The sequence below is a fragment of the Tamandua tetradactyla genome, chromosome 1, assembly GCF_023851605.1.
Source record: "Tamandua tetradactyla isolate mTamTet1 chromosome 1, mTamTet1.pri, whole genome shotgun sequence".
NCBI lineage: Eukaryota > Metazoa > Chordata > Mammalia > Pilosa > Myrmecophagidae > Tamandua > Tamandua tetradactyla.
In genome coordinates this window covers 181001445-181022722 of record NC_135327.1, presented here as the reverse complement: position 1 = coordinate 181022722, position 21278 = coordinate 181001445, and the positions used below count along the sequence as shown (strand labels likewise).

General features: G+C 37.8%; 1 protein-coding gene across 1 annotated transcript in view; it reads right to left on the bottom strand.

The window, feature by feature from the left end:
• AKR1D1 (aldo-keto reductase family 1 member D1) overlaps nt 1-21278 on the bottom strand; it is a 118978-nt gene that overhangs the window by 29875 nt on the left and 67825 nt on the right. Inside the window, exons 3-4 of the mRNA XM_077143843.1 lie at nt 6962-7129; nt 178-294 (exon numbers count right to left, since the gene is read on the bottom strand). Of these exons, the coding sequence (XP_076999958.1) occupies nt 178-294; nt 6962-7129 (285 nt within the window). The remainder of the gene's footprint in view (nt 1-177; nt 295-6961; nt 7130-21278) is intronic.

Sequence of the window (21278 nt, the reverse complement as noted above, 5' to 3'; positions counted from 1 at the left end):
TGAGCCTGCTACTTATAATTCTTCTGGACATTTGTGGGCTGGGATAGTCCTCCGATCTCTAGTACCGTATCCCTGTAACATTCTGTGGTGTTACATAAGGAATTACCTTCATACACATAACTGCCAATTTACACTCACGTAGGTGCAGAGGTCTAACCTTTCAACATGTGAACTCACCTTCAGAGCCATGGGCATTTCAATGAGGTAAAGATCCACATAATCTAACTGGAGGATCTTGAGTGTCCTTTCCAGGGTTGGGCGGACCATCTCAGGGTCAAGATTTGTGGCCCACAGCTGAAAGAATGAAAGATGGCTAGTAAATTAAAGTCTAAACACTATTTTACAATCATACAGTCCTTTATACTTTACAAATATTTTACAAATTTTAATCTCTCTTTCACATTTTTTTTCTTTTGGTATACTATACAGTGGGAGTCACATTTCATTATTTTTCCATGTGAATACCCTGTAATCGCAGCACCATTAGTTAAATGTTTTTGTTTTTGTTTTGCAGTTCATGGGCCAAGAATCAAACCTGGGTCTCCTGCATGGCACATAAGAATTCTACCACTGAACCACCTGCCTCCCTTACTTAAAAGAAAAATTTTTAATCTTTTTCTCCTTCATTTAAATAATATATTTTTATTGATGAATCTTAACAAACATACAAATATTATTAGCATACAAACATTCCTTACATGGTGGACAATCAATGGACATTCTAATTGAAGAACTGTCAACAGCTAGGCTGAAAGGCAGCTTGCAAGACTGCATTTTCTGCATCTTCCCAGCAGATGGTGCTCTTGGGCCACCTCCTCCCCTCAGGCCCACCTCTCTCTAAATCCGCCAGCTGGGCCAGGACCCAACTAGGTACAATTCCAGCCAAATTCTCAGGTCTCCATGCGCACTGAAAGCTGCCAACCCTGGGACTGGGGGGTGGGCAGTGTGCACCTTGGCGGAGAATCACTTGTGGGCATGATGGGTCTGGTGGTTCCAGGCCCCCATTTGGGATGACCCTGTGCTGTGGGACTGAGTATTTAAATTACTCTTGCACATCATCCACCCAGAAGTGCCCGTTGATGCAGCACAGCTTAATCCCTTGTCTCCTTCTCTCCACCTGTATGTGCATGCTATGAATGCTCCAGATCTCTATAAAAGAAGAGAAGCAGCAGACCCAGGGAGTTTCTTTCACTGGCCAATTATCAGATCAAATCAGCTCTGTATCCCCTCCTCCTCCTGAGGGGAAGGTCCCCAGTCTCAGCCAACTCCAGGGGCCCTCAGTTGTACAGGGCAGGCACTGTGCACTGCAAGATCTTTGTGCATAGGCACACCAAGTCTGCTGGCTTCTGGGTTCCCCCAAGAGAGCTCCCAACTGCAAAGCTGAGGAAGACAATCTCTCAAGCTGATATGGAGTTGGGAGTGCAGGGATGCATTGCTACTTTGGCTCCTGCTCTGGCCTGCCTGCTCAGGTGCGGTCACAACTGGGTAAACTCACTCTGTCCTCAACCATAATTTCTATGCGTTTTCATCTAGGTCCTCCCTACATAATGCAGAAGTCCCTCTCTGGTCACTCATACCCTGGAATGTTGTCTTGGTCGTTTTTCTATTACTTTTCCAGTTCCACGGAGCAGGGGTGATCTCAGCCTATCCTATTCTGCCATCTTCCCAGAAGTCAGAAAATGCATTTTTAAAGTACCATTGCTCTTTTTAATGCTAATTAAATGCTATTCATTTTCTAACTGCTTGTTGCTGGCACATAGGAATTAATTGATTTTTATATCTAGGTGTTATATTTAGCAACCTAGCTAAACTTAGCAATTCTAACCCGTCAGTTCCACGTAGGTAATAATGTCACCTACAAATACAATTTAATTTTTCTTTCCAATACTTCTATCTTTTAATATTTTCTCTTGCTATACCATCCTAGAATCTTCAGGATACTATTGAAAAGATAAAAAGATATAGTGAGTGTGCACTTTTGTTTTTTCCGCCAAATTAATGGAAATTCTTTACACCTTTAATTATTCAGTATGATGCTTGCTATTGTTTCATTTCCTTTTTTTTCTGTAGATAACCTCTTTTAGGTAAAGAAGGTCTTTTCTAGACCTAGTACATAGTTTTGTAGAAAATTTATACTATAAATCATAAATATATATTGAATTTTAGCAAATGCTTTTCTGGATGAGCAGGGCCACTCAGAGTCCAACAGAAACGATCTTGGGTGCCAGCTTCGCTATGACTGCTGTCATTATGACCCATTACAAAGCTGCCAACTGGAAATACCAGCAGTTCTGGAGGTATCTGGAGAAGTTAAGGGTTCTGGACATGCTGCTTGTAATATGAAGAATCAAAGAAACCTAGTAGTGCTCTGGATCTTTTAAAGCCTCACTTAAAACTCAGAAATTAGTACTCATCTAATACGCAGAAAATCCAGAAATGGAACTGCTTTGTATAGAATTGGAAAAAATGAAAGAGAATATAAAGCTATCACAGAAGAAAATTTAAAAATTTTAAAAATGGAAAACAAAACTTTTTTGATATGAACCAATTTTCTCAGTTGAAAAGAGTGAAAATGGTTTTGTATGACTTGATTAAGTTTGTTTATAGACTATAAATCATACTTTATAGCACTATAGAACTCTTTTAATATGTTAGGTTTATTCATCACACTTTAATGAATGTAAACACATGGAATCCCCATTAAAAACTCAATATAACTTTCTTTGGTCTTAAAGCAAGAGAATCCAAAGTAAATCCTGAAAAACAATATCTAACAGTCATCTAAGCAGTTTTCATTACCTTAAAGATGTGTGAATCAAAAGATGGCACTGATTGTATTTTAGTTAAGAAGTTCAGCATGCTCTCTCTCCAGCCAACACAACAAGCAAACTCATCACCCTCCCCCTAGTCTACGTGGGACATGACTCCCAGGGGTGTGGACCTTCCTGGCAATGTGGGACAGAAATCCTAGAATGAGCTGAGACTCAGCATCAAGGGATTGAGAAAACCTTCTCGACCAAAAGGGGGATAAGTGAAATGAGACAAAGTGTCAATGGCTGAAAGATTCCAAACAGAGTCGAGAGGTTATCCTGGAGGTTATTCTTACCCATTAAGTAGATATCACCTTGCTAGTCAAGATGTAATGGAGAGGCTGGAGGGAACTGCCTGAAAATGTAGAGCTGTATTCCAATAGCCATGTTTCTTAATGATGATTGTATAATGATATAGCTTTCTCAATGTGACTGTGTGATTGTGAAACACCTTCTGTCTGATGCTTCTTTTATCTACCTTGTCAACAGAACATATGGAACAAAAATAAATAATAGGGGGGATAAAAAAGAAGTTCAGCATGGAGCAATTCTTTGGTTTAACTCAGGATGAGCACATTCTTTGAAATGAAGATGACGCTGGTGTTTATATTCCCTGGTTCCTATGAATCCTCTTCTCTGGTTTATATAATGTAGATAACTTCACCTTAGATAACAGTGTTGCATGTTACACAGACATCATGATTTCCTTCCGTGCCATCGTGCCATTTGATAGCATTGTCTGGCTTTGCTCTGGGCCTCAGTGGGTCCCACGTGCACATAGGTCTTTCTGTGTTCGTTATTTTCAATTTTCCCTAATAGCAGTTATCCTGAATTTAATTTATATAACTTTTTTTAAATAGGGTTGACTGTTTCCCTGCCTTACCCTTATGAAAATTACTTAGTTGAGCACAGAACAGAGAGGAAATAAATTTCTGGGTTCTCATACAAGTAGTATGAGAGGAGAATGAGCCATATAGAAAGATTATAATTTGTGGGTATAGTTATATGGTGCTTTTTGTTCCTCAAAGTATTTTTCTCGCTTTGAATAAATTTTATCTATACTATCCCTGTGAAGTAAGTAGGACAGATATGAGGGGAGGATGGACACTGAATTTTTAGGCCAAAGACTGATAATAATACAAAATCTTTTTTTTTTTCTACTACGTGTTGTACCTTGGTGTGTCGGTTGACTTCTCTGGGATTCATTCTCTTCATCTGTTAAATAAGAAGAATAACATCTGTCCTGCCTACTTCACAGGGTTGTTGTGAGAATCAAACTAGAATGTACGTGAATGATGTGGACACAGTACAGGACTATGGACTTGTTTCTCAGTCCTCCTTCCTCTCTCTAGGAAGACCTAAAGCCATATGCTTTGTTTTATTATTTATTTTCCTCACTGATTGACTGACATTATTAAGAAGTAGTCCTATTCTATTTTTTCTATCACTGTTATTAGGGAACACCTTTATTTTTTTTTATCAAAACCCATAGAGAAAACAAAATGAATCCAATGAAAGCTGGTTTAACTAGCAAAGGTCTCAGTGCTGCTGGAAACTGAGAGTCAGTTTATATAATTATCAGAGATTTTAATAATTTTTATATCATTTTAATCGCTTATATTGTCAGGAATGTAGCCAATGACCTGTGCCTTATCTAGACACGAGTTTATTTTTGCAGAGGGATTCCAGACATGATTAGAAGAATATTAACCTGAATTGATTTTCTCTTACTAATTTGAGTGCCTCCTATGTGGAGAGAAATGGGCTAAACGTGGGTGTTATAAGGATGAATGACCTTAAGTTATAACACATATGCAAGCAATTGCAATATGAGATAGAATGTGCTAAGAAACATCTGAAGAATAAAACTTGGCCCCTATGTGAGTTTTGGAACAGCAGGAGATTTGGCTTCTTTACTCAAATGGTATTCCAGTCCCTTTGTGGATATAGACAGGTAGAAATTATTTCTGGCAGTCAACCTTCATTTTTTTCCCCAGTGAGATTAGTATTAATATTTATGCCAGTAAACCTGGTGACTATGCCTTGTCTCATCCTTTTGGACAGAATGGCAATGTGTGGGTTGGATAATCCCACTTTTAGGTATAACTGACCTGCTAAAACTTCTGTACTAGTCAATGCTGTTTAAGAATTCAGGGTCAGCTTGGCTTCTGGAGGTTCATTTATTTTTATTTATTTTTTTTGCACGGGCAGGCACCTGGAGGTCCTTTTTAACATTTCTGTCAAGGATTTATAGGAACATAACAAGAGAATGCCCAATGGCATAGAAGAAAAATTCCAAAAGTTCAATTCTTGTTATGTTTCACCTGCCTTATCTATAAAATGTTGATTTCATATCTTGCGTACCTCACAAGGTTGTTGTGAGAATCAAATTAAATATAATGGATTTAAATAAATGTCATTACTACTTAAGTCTGACAACACTTTGCTTATGATTTCTGGATTTATGTTCATTGTGAGACTGGCCCATAATCTATCTTTCTTGTACTGTCCCTGTTTGATTTTCATATTAAGGTTTTGTCAGCCTCTTAAGTGGTTTGAGAGGGCTTCTTCTTTTTATATTCTCAGTTGAGCTCTGTAAATGGAATGTTTTGTTCCCTGAATATTCACTATTACTTACCAATAAAGCATCTGGACCTGGAATTTTCTTTGTGGAAAAGTTTCAAGTATTGACTCAATTATTTTTGTAATTATAAAGCTCTCAGGTTTTAAAATTTCTTTTTGAGATAGTTCATTTTGGTAAATTAATTTGTCTAAGAATTTGTCTATTTTAGCTATGTTTTTAAGTTTGTTGATATAAAATTATTCAAATTATCCTCTGGCTTTTAGAAATGTCTTTAGCATCTGTAGTTGTGCCCCTTTTATTATTTCTAATATTGTTTGTGATCTCTTTCTCTCTGCCTTTTTATCAGTCTCCCCAAAGGTAGTCCACTCATTTAATCTCATCATGAAAATATGTATGGGATGAACTGGAAATCCTGATTCTTGCAAAGCTGTCAATAAATCTATAAATTAGGTTCTCATTCGCTTTCCTTTTAATCATGGTCCTTATTTTTCTGATTGTGCTTCAGTGGCTATGACTTTTAACATTGCTCAAAAGGTAGTTATCTACCTATGGACTCATGTAGCCCTTCCAAATTTAAAAAAATTTGTTAAAAAAATCTGTTAATCCAGGTAATAGATCAACAGTATAAAACTGCAGATGAAATCTTGTTATACTGAAGATAAAGAAAATTCGTGATGGGTTTTAGGCCAGTAGTACTAAGAAAGAAAGTTTATAATTGATGAACAAAACTATTAAAAACTAGTATGTTTTAACAAAAATGGTTTAAAAACTAAAAATAAAGTAGACTAAACAAAGTATGGTATATTCATACAATGAAATATTATTGGCCATGAAAAGAAATGTTACTGATACATGCTATAACATGGATTTACTTTGTAAACATGTGAAACAAGTCAGACATAAAAGGTCACATATTGTATGATTTCATTTATATGAAACATCCAGAACAGGTCAATCTATAGAGACACAAAGCAGGCCAGTGGTTGCCAAGAGCTGGAGGAAGAGGGCAATGGAGAATGATTAACTGCTAACTGGTAGGGAGAATGTCTTTGGAGGGATGAAATGTTCTGGAATTAGGTAGCAGTAATGGTCACACAACTCTGTGAATTTACTAAAGCCATGGATCGTACATTTTAAAAGGATGACTTTATGGTATATGAATGCCATAAACTTTCATTTTCAATCTCAATTTAAAAAATAGTGGTCTCTGGACAAACAGGAATGTGCAAAAGAAAAAGAAGCCTTCCCTTTTAAAAATGGTTTTGATAAATGCTTAGGTAACAGGAATCTCCCCACACCACTCTCTTCCCTCCACTCACCCATATATCTGCTTTGTAGATTTGGGTTTTCACATATTAAATTATCTTCAATCAATGCCCATATAGGAAGAAGAAGCCTCTCTCTAACTTTTAAGGGGCTAATTACTCCCTAAGTTCTTGGCAAGAGTGAGGAATTTTGGAGTTGAAAAGGAAGGGGAAAAGGGTGAGGAGAGGCCAATATTCTTCAGCAGCGAAGTACCGTTAGATCCACCGTTAATAGGAGTTGGAGCATAGAGGGCGTATCTCACCTTTCCACAGTAGAAAATATCCTCTCTCCGCACCTTTCCTTCGGATATCTTCTCCCTGATGGCTTCCCCCACTTCATGCTCATTTAGGTAGATATAGGCACCGTCGATGTGTCGGTACCCGGTGTCGATGGCAGTCTTCACTGATGCCGCACAAGACCCTGCAGTGGTCTGAAATCAGAAGGGCATTGGGGTGGGGGAGAAAAGAAATGGGTCTTCTTTTAGTTTAATCATTATTCATAAGGTCACGTCTCACATATTGTTTCACAGCAAAAACAACAACTTTCCAATTCCATTGCTGTTGTGATTAGAAGATAGTGTCAAGAGATTGGAGAAACTGACCTCCCAGGGCCCCCATTCCCCATGGGAGATGCTGGCCATCCCGAGTCAGCTCTCACGTTTGTGGCTTCAGAGGTTTGATTGGATCAGTTTTACTAGTGACAGATATCATGGTAGCCATGTTAAAGGAGACACAAGTTCATTGAAGAAGGCTAAATTATAAATCAAGGTTCAGATAAATTGAGCTATATCCACAGAATGGAATACTACCCAGTTATAAAAAAAGAATGAAATACTGATGCATTCAACAACATGGATGAATACCAAAATAACTATACTGAGTGGAAGAAACCAGATGGGGAAAAAAAAGCCCATATGATTTAATTTGCATAAAATTGTAGAAAATAAAGCATATTCTATAGTGATAGACATATACCTGAGATTACCTGGGGATGGGTAAGAGGGAAGAATTACAAAGGAACAGGAGGAAACTTGCACCAAAATAGATATATTCATTACCTTGATTGTAGTGGTGTGGTTTCATGACATATGTATACATATGTCAAAATTCATCAAACTGTATATTTTAAATATGTACAGTTGTATCTTATTAAAATGCCAATTGTATCTCATTAAAACTGGAGAAGAAATATTGTTGGAGGGATGTTAATTTTTAAAGATATATTTTTATCAAATCTGGTAGCTAAGTTTTTTTTTCCATTTTATTAACTTGCATTAAGCACAAGAATTAGAATATCCTCTCCTCTGAACATTGTTAGAACAAAAAAACCTGATGAATTTTTAGTGTGTGCGGTCTAAGTTAACATTTTTCATATTCCACATAAATCACTGTTCTTCAGCTATGATAGTTAAATACATTAATAGTTTGTCTTATTTTAGTTACAATTTTTCTTGATGAGAATGGGACTTGATAGAGATTTCTATCAAGGCAAACACTTTGTCTCATCAGTTAACATTTTCAGATCCTCTTTTAGAATGTGAGTATGGTTATTTTTATTAAACAGAGTTGGGGGTTATCTTTCTGATTTTGTTCACAAGTGTGGGAAACTACAGGTGCTTATTTCTGTTTTCTGTGTTCTAACCAAATGTTTGCCAAGTCACATCAGACCTGTGAACTGTGGCCCACAGCTATTGATTTGTCACCGAACAAGTAAAATTTGGAATGTATCACTAGTGACTTTATAGTCTTGGATAGAAAAGAGAATGAATTGGAAGCATAAATTGTATTTTCTTTCCCTACTTCAGCTGAAAGTTAGCATCATGGAGAACATGAAAAATAAACAAACTGGCTACACAGATGATATTAGAAAACAGGATTTATAGTCATGAATATCATGTATCTGGGGAGTGGAGCCACATATTCCAGGAATGCCAAAAATAAGCTCTTTGGTTAACTGACAACTTGATTAATAGTGATTGAACAGAAACCAAGGCAAAATGAAAAAATTCAGAAAAAACTGTAAAATAAGATATTATGGGCGACAGCAAGTGTGACAAAAAAGTACAGTGACAATAAAAGGAGGGATAGATGTAGTATCCAGCAATTTATAGGAAAAAAATAAAATAACACTTTCATTCCAAGGTGCATACCTATTAGTAATGAAAAGAATAAAGCCTAATACAAGATAGTAAATATAATCTCAGAATTATCATTGAGATTTTATGAATTGGAACTGATGATTTAGGCGCAAAGCTAAAGTTAATTTAATACAAAGGGAGGAGTATAAAACAATGCATATTAAAGTTTATGCTGTATAGTCAAAGATTAACCCAAGAAAAGAAGCACAGGGAAGAGGAAAGTGGGAGACAAGGGCTAAGGTAGGAGTGTGGCAATAACAGTTTAGTCTGAAATAAACTATAGATGATGCTTTATTGAATAAGGATTCGAGTACAAAGCAAATTACAGTAGTGAAAATCTTCAATTACTCAGTTCTCTTCAAGGAGCCTTTTCTAAAAGCTGAATATCTGGTACACCTTTTACATTCCAAACTTATTTTCCTTCAGAAGGCAGAAACAGCAATGAGGTACTATTTTGTATTTAATTATAATCAATACAGAAGAACTTGTGGGAAATACGGATATGATATAAAAAATACTACTTTGTAATTCTTAAATGTAGCATAAGGGAATTGTACATGAATTCTGACATTCTTCAGGAAAATCAGTTTCAAAAAAATCAGAAATATAAAATAAGACACCATATGTGGGGACGTAAATAAGGGATAGGATAAGAGAATCTAAAATATAAAAACTTCACTCCATAATTTAAAACAATCTCACTGAATAGAAAAATAAATAGTTCTGTGTGTCGTGCCATGGTGATTTGGTTATTCAGACCCCTATCTGCTTAAGACAACTAAAAATGCTAGATTTAAACCTTAAAAATTACCTTAAAATATTAAAATAATGAAAAGACAGTAGTCATTTACGAGACTAAATTTTGTGGGAAAGTATAAATTTTCAAAGTGAAAGGGTATACTGGAACATCTAAGCCTCTTTTTTCCCTTAGGGGTTTATCGATGCCAAATCTGGTTGTGCAACATCAAGGGGTTAAGGCAAAAGAAGAAATATCCAGGGTCTATCAACAATGAGCTGTCTTATAGGAGATGCTCATCATATTGATCTGAGGAACCCAAAGGTCTCTACCTCAAAGTAAGGGTAAACCAGAATTAAAATGATCACCTTGAAATATGACATTGCAGGTAAATTTGCCTTCATGGTCAGAAGTACAGGATATGAAAAAGGAAAGCAAAACTCTGGAAGATAATTTGTGTTAGCCCCCCGAGACACTTAAAATGCACACTTTTTTTTTTTTTTAGCAGTATTGACCACACACAGTTGAATCTAGGTGTGTTGGTTTGAAATTGTTATGTACCCCAGAAATGCCTTGTTCTTTTAATTCTAATCCAATATTGTAGGGTGAACCTCTTGATTATGTCGTTTCCATGGAGATGTGACACACCTAATCATGAGTGTGGCTTCTTTTATTAGATGGAGATGTGAGTGCACTCATTCAAGGTGGATCTTGATTAGTTTACTGGAGTCCTTTAAAAGGGGAAACATTTTGGAGAAAATTCAGACACAGACTTTTGGAGTTGCAGAGGAAAATGGCAGAAGGCCATTTTCTGTGAGAACAATTTGAAACCAGAAGCCAGGAGAAGAGCCCAGCAGATGTTGCCAGGTGCCTTCCCACGAGATGCCAAACAAGCCAGAGCCCAGAGTTTTGCCATGGAGAAGTTAAGTGATGACCCACAGATGTTTAGAGAGGAAGTCACTGTAACTAGAAGCACAAACCAACAAACTAGGAGCAAGGACCCCAGACGCCAGCCATGTGCCTTCCCAGTTGCTAGAGAAATCCTGGATGCCATTCAGACTTTCTTTGGAGTTAAAGTATCTTTCACCAGATGCCTTACTATGAACATTTTAAAGGTCTTAGAACTGTAAACTTGTAACTTAATCAATCCCCTGTGTGTGTGTGTGTGTGTGTATGTGTGTGTGTGTACATATATATATATATAAGCCATTCCATTTCTAATACATTACATTTGGGCAGCACTAGCAAATGAGGACACTAGGCACACAGGAAGACAAAGATCCATAAAGGATAATTGGCTGAAAACACAGAAAGCCTACCAAGGGAAATGCCTGAAAATGTAGACCTGTGTTCCAGTAGCCATGTTTCTTGAAGATGATTGTGTAATGATACAGCTTTCACAATGTGACTGTGTGATTGTGAAAACCTTGTGTCTGATGCTCCTTTTATCTACCTTATGGACAGATGAGTAAAACATATGGATTAAAAACAAATAAATAATAGGGGGAACAAATGTTAAAATAAATTTAGTAGATTGAAATGATAGTAATCAATGAAAGGGAGGGGTAAGGAATATGGTATGTGTGAATTTTTTTTCCATTTTATTTCTTTTTCTGAATTGATATAAATGTTCTAAGAAATGATTATGATGATGAATATACAACTATGTGATGATATTGTCAGTTATTCATTATATATCAATAATGGAATGATCATATGGTAAAAATATTCATGTTTGTATGTTGTTATGTTTAAAAAAATAAAATAATTAGTTAAAAAAACCACAGAGAGCCTAAACAGAGCCACCGATTTCTAGTATTGGAATTATCAAAGATTATAATATAATGATGCTTACTTTGATTAAAGAAATAACAAATTTGAAATATCTTCAGAGAACAGGAAACTGCAAAAAAGTGACATAGAAGATTATGGAAAGAAACAAAGATAACTTTTATAAATAAAAAGTATTATTGGAAATTTGAAATTACATTGGCTTATTGGCAGCATATTGGATGTGGTAAGAAAAAAATAGTGTACTGGGAGATAGAGTATATGAAATTATTTAGATTGAAGCACACAGAGAACACTGGACAGAAAATATGAAAGAAAGGGTAAAAGATAAGTGAAAAGCTCCAAATAATTTAGTTGGAATCCTAGGAGAGGGAAAGAATTGAGACAGAGGCAATACTTGAGTAGAAAGTGGCTGAGAATTTTCTAGGATTGTTGAAAGATACTATGTATAGGTTCAAGAAGCCAAGATATACCTAGCAAGGTAATTACAAAGACATATACACTGAGACATATCATAGTGAAGTAGCAGGAAACCAAAACCCAAAACAAAAATATCTTAAAAGTGGTTAAAGAAAGAAGATGGATTACTTCCAATGGAGATTCACTAGACTGATGTATGAATTTCCAGTAGAAATCTATCTTCAGTTTGCTAAGACAAAATTATCCAACAACCTGGAGTTCTATATCCAAGTGATATTATCTTAGAAAAACGAGGGTGAAATAAAAACACTTTCAGAGAAATTAAAATGGAGAAAGCTTGGTGTCAGCAAAACTTCACTCAAGACTTCTAACATCTACAGGATGTTTTTGGGCAAAAGGAAAGTTATTTCAGATAGAAGAACTGGGATTCAAAAAAAGAAGGCCAAGAAATTTGAAAATATGTGGACAAAGGTAAATGTAAATTGACTATATAAAGCATTAACAAACACTAGGTCTATGGATGTTAATCAATTAAGACAGAAGACAAATTTGAAATAAAAATAATAAATAAGATGGGGAAGGTAAGTGAATGAAAGACAAAGGACTTGATTAATGTTAGCGTTTAATTATTGTGCAAGTTGTAATTTCTAGAGTAATGGAAAACCTAAAAGAAAGTAGACAAGAATGGAAGGTTTCAAATTTGTAGAGTGAAAAACTGACTCTCTTAAAAGGCAAGAAAAAAGAGAAAAGGGCAAAAGGGCAGTGAGGGAGGTGTGGGATTTAGTTTGTCTTTTATGGCAGCTAGTAAATAGCCAGGAACTGTCTGGAACAACATTAGGGGGGCTTCTGTGACCAGATACACATCGTACACCAGCCTGGAATGAGTGGAAGGGCCAAGATTAATAAACTACAGCACAGAAATGTAAGTAAATTCTTCCATGCTGTAGAGCCTGGTGCCACTTTCCCACTAGCAAGGCAGTCTGACTGAGATCTCTCCCCAGTGGAAAACAAAAGCCCTCTCTAGTAGGAACAAGAGAAGGAGCCCACATCCAATCTCCAATTGTGATTTGATCAACAAATTGGAACTACTGAATTCCAGCTCTTGGGACAGATAAATCTACAACTTAAAACAAGAAACCCAGAGATCTATATTAGGACCACCCCAGTGGAGAGGAGGTAGTGCTAATGAGAAAAAAACAAGAAAACAAGGAATAGAGTTGGCTGATCTAAGAATACTGGAAAAGGGCTGTGCACCAGGAAAAGGGAAACATAGAGCCAGGTACCAACTCTGGCTCTTGATTAGTGAACCCAAGGGGCTGGGGACCCACTCTGGGAACAGATTCATTCTCTCTCTCTCCATTTATCTATTTATGTATCTATCTCTCCCTCCCCCTGTTCTCTCTCTCTCCCTCTCTCTCTCAGTATCCAATCAAAGAGAGCAGAGGCATTCTCAGTTTTCAGCCCTGTCCCCAGGCAAGGGCGGAATTAAGGATTGACTGAGAGACCAAGTTAACTAATCAGGTGGAGGAAATAATTCCCTAAAGGGCCTATCTTCCCCAAGAAAATGTATGTGTGTGTGTGGGGTGGGGGGGACAGGCCAGCACAAGTAGCAGATCTGATTCAGAGAATTTAGATCCCAGGGGCTGGAATATCAGCAAGAGTTTCAACCTACAAAAAACCGAGCCCAGCCTGTCTCAAATATGCTCTGGCAGGAGGGCAGGGGGGCTGTATGGGGGTCCTATAACATTTCCAGCCTGCAAGGAATAAGGGGGCTGAAGGGTGTCCCCCCCACCCCACTAAAAATAAGTGGAGGGAAAGGCCCAGCACAGATGGTAACTGTTACTAAGAGAATTAAGACCCCCAGTAGCTAGAAATCAGAAACAGTTTAAACCTGCCTTCAGTCTCAGCCTCTATCTCAACCATGCTCCTGGCAGGAACAGGATTTACTGAGAATTAACAACACAGTACTACTTTATGCCTGTGGGGAGCAGTGGCCATCTACTGGACAGGACAGGAAACACTGGCATCATGCTGGGTCTTATCCCCAGGGAACCTTGATACTGACTACACTCTCTTCATAAGCTTTGGGTTTGTCTTTCTGGAAAAATCTGACTGTGGTTTATCCTATCTGGGGAAACCTTCCTCCCAGAGCCAGACTTCCAGGTAGAAGTTTCCTAAGGGTAAAGAAAGCTGTGTGAAAAACATAGGAGCAAAAATAAACAGCGGGCCGCGATGGTAGTTCAGTGGTAGAATTCTCGCCTGCCATGTGGGACCCAGGTTTGATACCCAACCTATGCACTTCTCAAACAGACAAAGAAACCAACCAGCCAACCAACAAACAAAATTCAACAAATGGTGCTGCAATAATGGACTACTCACATGAAAAAAGAATGAAATGTGACCCTGCCATACAGCATTAAAAAATAATAATAATAATAATAGCTTTTTCCTGGGGGGTGAAACAACTGCACACACAAAAAAGGGCAATTTAAAAAATTTCATAAAAGCTGGGCAAGAATAAAAAAATAAGAGCTGGAACATTCGGATCAGTTAAACAGAAGCTACACTAGAGGTCTAGAATAAGTTGAACCAAAAGTTAAAGAACAGTTAGAGAAGCAAACCGACAAGAATACCCAAGGCAAAAGAGAGAAAATGACCTCCAAAATAAACAATCAAGAAAATAAGATGCCTAGACACCAGCAATCAGACTGTCAAATGTCAAAGACAAAGAGAATTCTGAAAGCAGCAAGAGAAAAGTGATCCATTACATACAAGGGAAGCTCAATAAAACTATGTGCAAATTTCTCAGCAGAAACCATGGAGGAAAGAAGGCAGTGGTATGATATATTTAAGATAGTGAAAGAGAAAAACTGCCAATAAAGAATTATATATCTGGCAAAACTGTCCTTAAAAAATAAAGGAGATTTTAAAATATTTTCAGACAAACAATCTAAAAGAGCTTGTGAATAAGAAACCAGCTCTACAAGAAATCTAAAGAGTGCAATCCAGATAGAAAGACAAGAGAGAGGTCTGGAGAAGAGTGTAGAAATTAAGATTATTGGCAAGGGTAAAAGGAGAACTCTTGGGTACAAAGAGAAAAAAACTAAGATTTGACATATAAAATTCAAAACACAAAATGGTAGAAAAAAGTACTGCCTTTACAAGTAACAATATTAAATGTTAATGGATTAAACTCCCCAATCAAAAGACATGGTCTGGCAGAATGGACCCATCTATATGTTATCTACAAGAGACTCACTTTAGATGCAAAGACAAAAATAGAGTGAAAGTGAAAGATTGGAAAAAGATATTTCATGTAAACACAACCAGAAAAGAGAAGGGGTGGCTAAATCAATACCCAACAAATTAGACTTCAAATGTAAAACAATTAAAAGAGACAAAAAGGACACTATGTATTAGTAAAAATTCATCAAGAAGACATAACAGTTATAAATATTTATGCACCTAGCAAGAGTGCCTCAAAATACATGAGGGGCACACTGACAACACCGAAGGGCAAAGTAAAAACCTCTAAAATAATAGTTGGAAACTTTGATACACCATACTTATCAATGGAAAGAACATCTAGACAGAGGAACAATTAAGGAAACAGAGATTTTGAATAAAATGATAAATAAACTAAACTTAACAGACTCTTACAGCACTCTAAGTATCTCAAAATGTCTGCCTTTCTGCCAGCTCTGAGCTTTCTCCAAAATGTTTCCCCTTTTAATGAACTCCGGTAAACTAATAAAGACCCACCCTGATGGGTGGTGTCACATCTCCATCTAATCAGAAGGTCATGCCCACAGTTGAGTGTGTCAATCTCCATGGATATTATTTTAATCAAAGTTTCCACCCTAAACAATAGGTCTGACCCAACAAGATTGGATCAGGATTAAAACATGGCTTTTCTAGGGGTATATAATAGTTTCAAATTGGCATATTCTACCCTCTGGACTAAAAAAAATACCAGTTCTTCCTACATACAAAATACATTCATTCCATCACAATATTACAAAAGCCTTAAACCATTACAGTAACAATACAAATGCAATACCAAGTGAGAAACAGTACAAAATCTCATAAAAGTCAATTATAGGCATGGTCTGTCCTAAGGCAAAAAGTTCTCCTCTGGCTGTTGACCTGTGAAACTCAGAACAAGTTATCTGCTTCCAATATACAAAGGAGGAATAGTCATAGAATACATGTTCCAATCACCACAGGGAGAAATTGAAAGGTAAATAGGGGTCACCAGACCAAAACTGTTCCAAAAACTGTTTTTAAAAGGGAATTTAAAGTTTCAAGTTTACAGTTCTAAGCTTATGAAAATTTCCAAACTAAGGTATCCAGGGAAAGACACCTTAATACAAGGAAGGCCGATGGGTCAGGAATACCTCTGTCAGCTGTGTAGTCATGTGGCTGGCATCTGCTGGTCTCTTGCTTCTAGGCTCCATTGCTTTCAGAGTCTGTCCCTGTGGGGGATTCTCACTTGCTTCTCTAGGGCAAGTGAGAATCTCTTGGATTCCCTTGACTCTCTCCAGCTTCTGGCTTGCTTAACATCTCACAGCAATGTCTCCTGGGCTCCAAGCATCTCCATGCATCCATGTCTCTGTTCTCTACAGCAACTGTTCTCCAAGCACCTACGTCTGGACTCTCTGTCAGCTCTGAGGCTTCTATCATTTCTGTAGGCTCTGTCTGCTCTGAGCTCTCTCCAAAATGTTGCCTCTTTTAAAGGACTTCATAAACTAATAAAGACTCACCCAGAATGGGTGAAGTCGCATCTTCATCTAATCAAAAGATCACACCCACAATTGGGTATGCCACATCTCCATAAAGACAATCTAAAATTTCCCACCTACAGTATTAAATTAGGATTAAAAGAAATGGCTGCCTCTACAAGATTGAATCAGGATTAAAACAGCTTTTCTGGGGTACAGATGCCTTCAAACTGGCACAGGGTGGAACATTAAGGTGGAAGGCCTGTTCTGTTCTCTGCTTCTGGGGCAAACTCACCCTTCCCAAGCGCATGGGTTGGTTCACCCTACTGGTCCAGCATTTCCTGGCTTGAGACTAGCTTCTATTACTGCCTTTGAAGTAATTTTTCCTTAAATCTATCCCTTTAGTCCAAACTGGCAGTGGTTCTGTTTATACACATCTTGCAGGAAACCTGTTTGTTTTCTATGCAGTATACAGGGATCATAGCCATCAGATAATAGGACTTTTCAAATATCCTTTCTGGATAATTACATTTCCAGCCCTTCTTTGCCCTATTATGGCTGATGGTTTTCATGTTTGGTTAAATCCTCACAGCCCTATTCACTGGGGTCTCCCTTTCTGGGAGCCCAGAATTTTCCAGACCACCAATTTCTGTTTTCTTTGTAGCCAAGAGTTCAGTTCTCAACTTATCTCTTTCCTGTCACATTTTGCTGTAAGCCACAAGGAGAAGCTACACTGTGTTTTCCTCATTTAGTTTGGAAATCTCTTCTCCTAAATATCCAAGGTCATCACTCTCAAACTCTGCCTTCCATCCAATACTAGTGCTTCATTTTTCCAACTTCTCTGTCACTTTAAAACAAGGGTCACCATTCTTCCAGTCTGCAATAACACATGCATTATTTCTGTCTAAAGCCTCATTGGAGGTATCTTAAGCACCCACATATCACCCAACAGTCTGTTCAAAGCAATTCAGGCTTTCAATATCAAGGATATTGCAATTGTTCCAGATCCTTTTCCTTAGCCATTTAAAAAGCTGTTCCAACATGTTTGGTATATGTTGGAACATATACCACTCCAGTTCTCTGATACCAAAATCTGTTTTGGTTTGCTAAATGCTGCTGGAATGCAATATAACAGAGATAGAATGGCTTTTAAAAAGGGAATCTATTTTACAAGTTCAAAGTTCTAAGGCCATAAAAATTTCTAAACTAAGGCATCCAAAGAAAGATACTTTGACTCAAGGCCAATGTCTGTCACATGAGAAAGCACAAGGCTGGCATCTGTTGGTCCTTGTTCCCAGTTTCATTACCTCTAGCTTCTGATGCCAGTGGTTTCCTCTCTAAGATACTCTCTAAGTGTCTGTTGGCCTTCCCTTAGCTCTTCTGGACCACAACTCTTGGGTTCTGGCTTGCTTAGCATCTCATTGGAATACACATGGTGATGTCTGCTGGACTCTGCATCTCCAAACACCCATGTCTAAGCATCTGCTGTTTCCACCAGCATTCCAAGCATCTCAAAATGTCTGCAACTCTGTCAGCTTTGAGCTTTCTCCAAAATGTTTCCCCTTTTAAAGGACTCCAGTAAACTAAGCCAGACCCACCTTGACTGGGTGGAGTCATATCTCCATCTAATCAAAAGGTCACAACTGCAACTGAGTGGGTCAATCTCCATAGAAACAATCTAATCAAAGGTTCCACCCTAAAAAATAGGTCAGGCCCACAAGACTGGATCAGGATTAAAACATGGCTTTTCTGAGATATGTAATAGTTTCAAACTGGCACACCCATATTAAAAAAGAAGAAAGAACAAAAATCAAGGGCTTAACTGCTCATCTGGAGAAACTAGAGTAACAACAGCAAACTAAACCCAAAGCACAGAAGGAAATAAATGATAAAAATTAGACTAGAGATAAATGAAATTGAGAACATAAAAACAATAGAGAGAATCATCAAAGCCAGAAGTTGGTTCTTTGAGAAAATCAATAAAATTGATGGATCCTTAGCTAGGCTGGCAAAGAATAAAAAAAGAAGATGCAGATACATAAAATCAGAAATGGGAGAGGGGATGTGCTGGTTTGAAATTGCTGTGTACCCCAAAAAAGCCATGTGCTTTAATCCTCATTCAATTTTGTTGAGTCTGATCTTTTTTATTATGTTGTTTCCATGGAGCTGTGACCCACCCAATTGTGGGTAAGACCTTTTGATTAGGTGATATTTGTATGCACTTAATTATTAGACTAAGGGAACTCTAGAGATAGTCAAATTCTTAATTCTGGCTTGGCTCTGATTAGGAAGGAAAAGGATCCTAAGAGTTTGGATAGGGGTATCTGGGTGAATGTACTTGAACACCTTGAAATATAAGATTTCCCTGAACTCTCTTAGATTGGAGAAGTTACCCACTCCTTCCTGCAGAAGCCTGGTGTTCCTCCTTTCTTTGAAGATGATTTAGAGGCCTCTACCTTGCAAACAACATACGTTCCATGTAGGTTCTACCCTCATTTCTTCTCCTGTTTAGTTTGGTAATGCTGCTGGAAAAGCAATATACCAGAAATGGCTTGACTTAAATAAAACGAATTTATTAAGTTACAAGTTTACAGTTCTAAGGCCCTAAAAATGTCCAGAATAAGGCATCCAGAGAAAGATACCTTTACCCAAGAAAGGCCAATGGCATGGGACACCTCTGTTAGCTGCGAAGGCACATGGCTGGTGTCTGCTGGTCCTTTGACTTCTGGTTTCAAACAGCTTCCCTGAGGATGTTTTTTTTTTTTTCTGCATCTCCAAGTGTCTCTGTGTCTGTCTGTGTCATCTCTGAGCTTTTTCCAAAATGGTTCCCTCTTAAAGGACTCCAGTAAGTGGATCAAGACTCTACTTGAATGGGTGGAAACAGATCTCCATGGAAACCACCTAATCAAAAGTTTCCACCATAATTGGGTGGGTCACATCTTCATGGAAACCACCTAATCAAAAGGATCCAGGCAAACAATAGGTCTGACCCCACAAGATTGGATTAGGAAAAATAACATGGCTTTTCTGGGATCATAACAGTTTCAAACCAGCACATTCCACCCTCTGGAGCCCCCAAATACATGTTCTTTCCATATCTAAAACACATTCATTCCATCACAATATCACAAAGGCCTTAAAAACCATTTCAGTAGCTATACAAAAGCAATACAAAGTAAAAAACAGTACCAAATCCTACCAAAGTCAGTTACAGACATGGTCTGTTCTAAGGCAAAATTCTCCTCTGGCCATACACCCGTGAAAACTCAGAACAAGTTATTTGCTGCCAATATATAAAGGAGGATCAGTCATAGGGTAAATGATCTCATTACCATAGGAGGAGACTGGAAGGAAAACAGGTGTCTTTGTATCCAAACAGTTTAAAAAATCTGCAGGGCAAACTCCATTAGATTTCAAAGTCTGGGAGTCATTTATTCTTGTGGATTTATACAGCATCAGTCCCACCCTTTCTAAGGGCTTATACAGTGGCACTGCTCTCTCCAAACACCGGGGTAAGGGTTGCAATCTTGGGGAACCTTGGGGAACCTTGGGGAAACCACTTTTTTTTTGTTCCATGTGCTCCAAGCACCAGGGCAGCACCCAGGCTCTCTGCCATCTCCAGCGCACAAGCTCAAACCCTTCAGGGGTGGCAGTAAGGCTATCCTCAATTCCCAGGGAATGTGCTTTACCCTCTCTGAGGCCAGGGACATCAAAACTCTTCTTAAACAGTGAGGTGGAAAGGCTTACCTCTGCTTTTGGTGACAAACCCACTCTCTTCAAGTACATTGGTGGATCTGCTCTCCTGGCCCAAGATCTCTTCCTTCAGACCTTAGCTTCCATGACACTTCCTTTGAAGTAAACTTTTCCTTCAATCTGTCCCTTTTCTGTCCTTCTCAGTCCAGATTGACATTGGTTCCATTATACAGGTCTCACAAAAAATTTGTCAGTTTTTCATGACATATACACAAATCACACCCATCAGAGAGTAGAACCTTCCACAAATCCTTTATCTCCAATTCTGGCTTTTTCTGAAGTGGCTGACTGGTTCTACGTTTGGTTAAATCCTTACATGAGGCACTATTCTCTGGGGTTTCCATTTCTCCATAATTTTCCAGGCCATAAATATCTGGTTTGTTTTTACCCAAGAGTTCAGTTCTCAGCAATCTCTTTCCTGTCACCTTTCACTATAAACTGCAAGGAGAAACCAGGCCACACTTTCCACGTTTAATTTGAAAATCTCTTCAACTAAGTATCCCAGCTCATGACTTTTAAATTCTGCCTTTCATCCAACACCAGTAGTCAATTTTGCCAAATTCTCTGCTGCTTTAAAACAAGGATCACCTTCTTTCCAGTTTGTAATAATTTATGCATCATTTATGCCTAAGGCCTTTTCAGAAGTATCTTTAGAATCCACATGTCTACCAATAGTCTCTTCAAAACATTCTCGGCCTTCTTTATCAAGCTTTTCACAACTTTTTCAGAATATTTCCCTTATTCTTCTAAAAAGCCATTCCAACATGTTTGGTATTTGTGATATGAAGCACACTTTTCTGGCACAAAAATCTATTTTAGTTTGGCAGTGCTATTAGTTTGGGATGCAATATACCATAAATGGGTTGGCTTTTATAAAGGGGATTTATTAAGTTAAAAATTTATAGTTCTAAGGCCATAAAAATGTCCAAACTAAGGAATTCTGACTTTGAAGAAAAGCTGGTATCTGTCATTTGGGAAGGCATGAGGCTGGCATCTGCTGGTCCTGGTCCCTGATTCCATT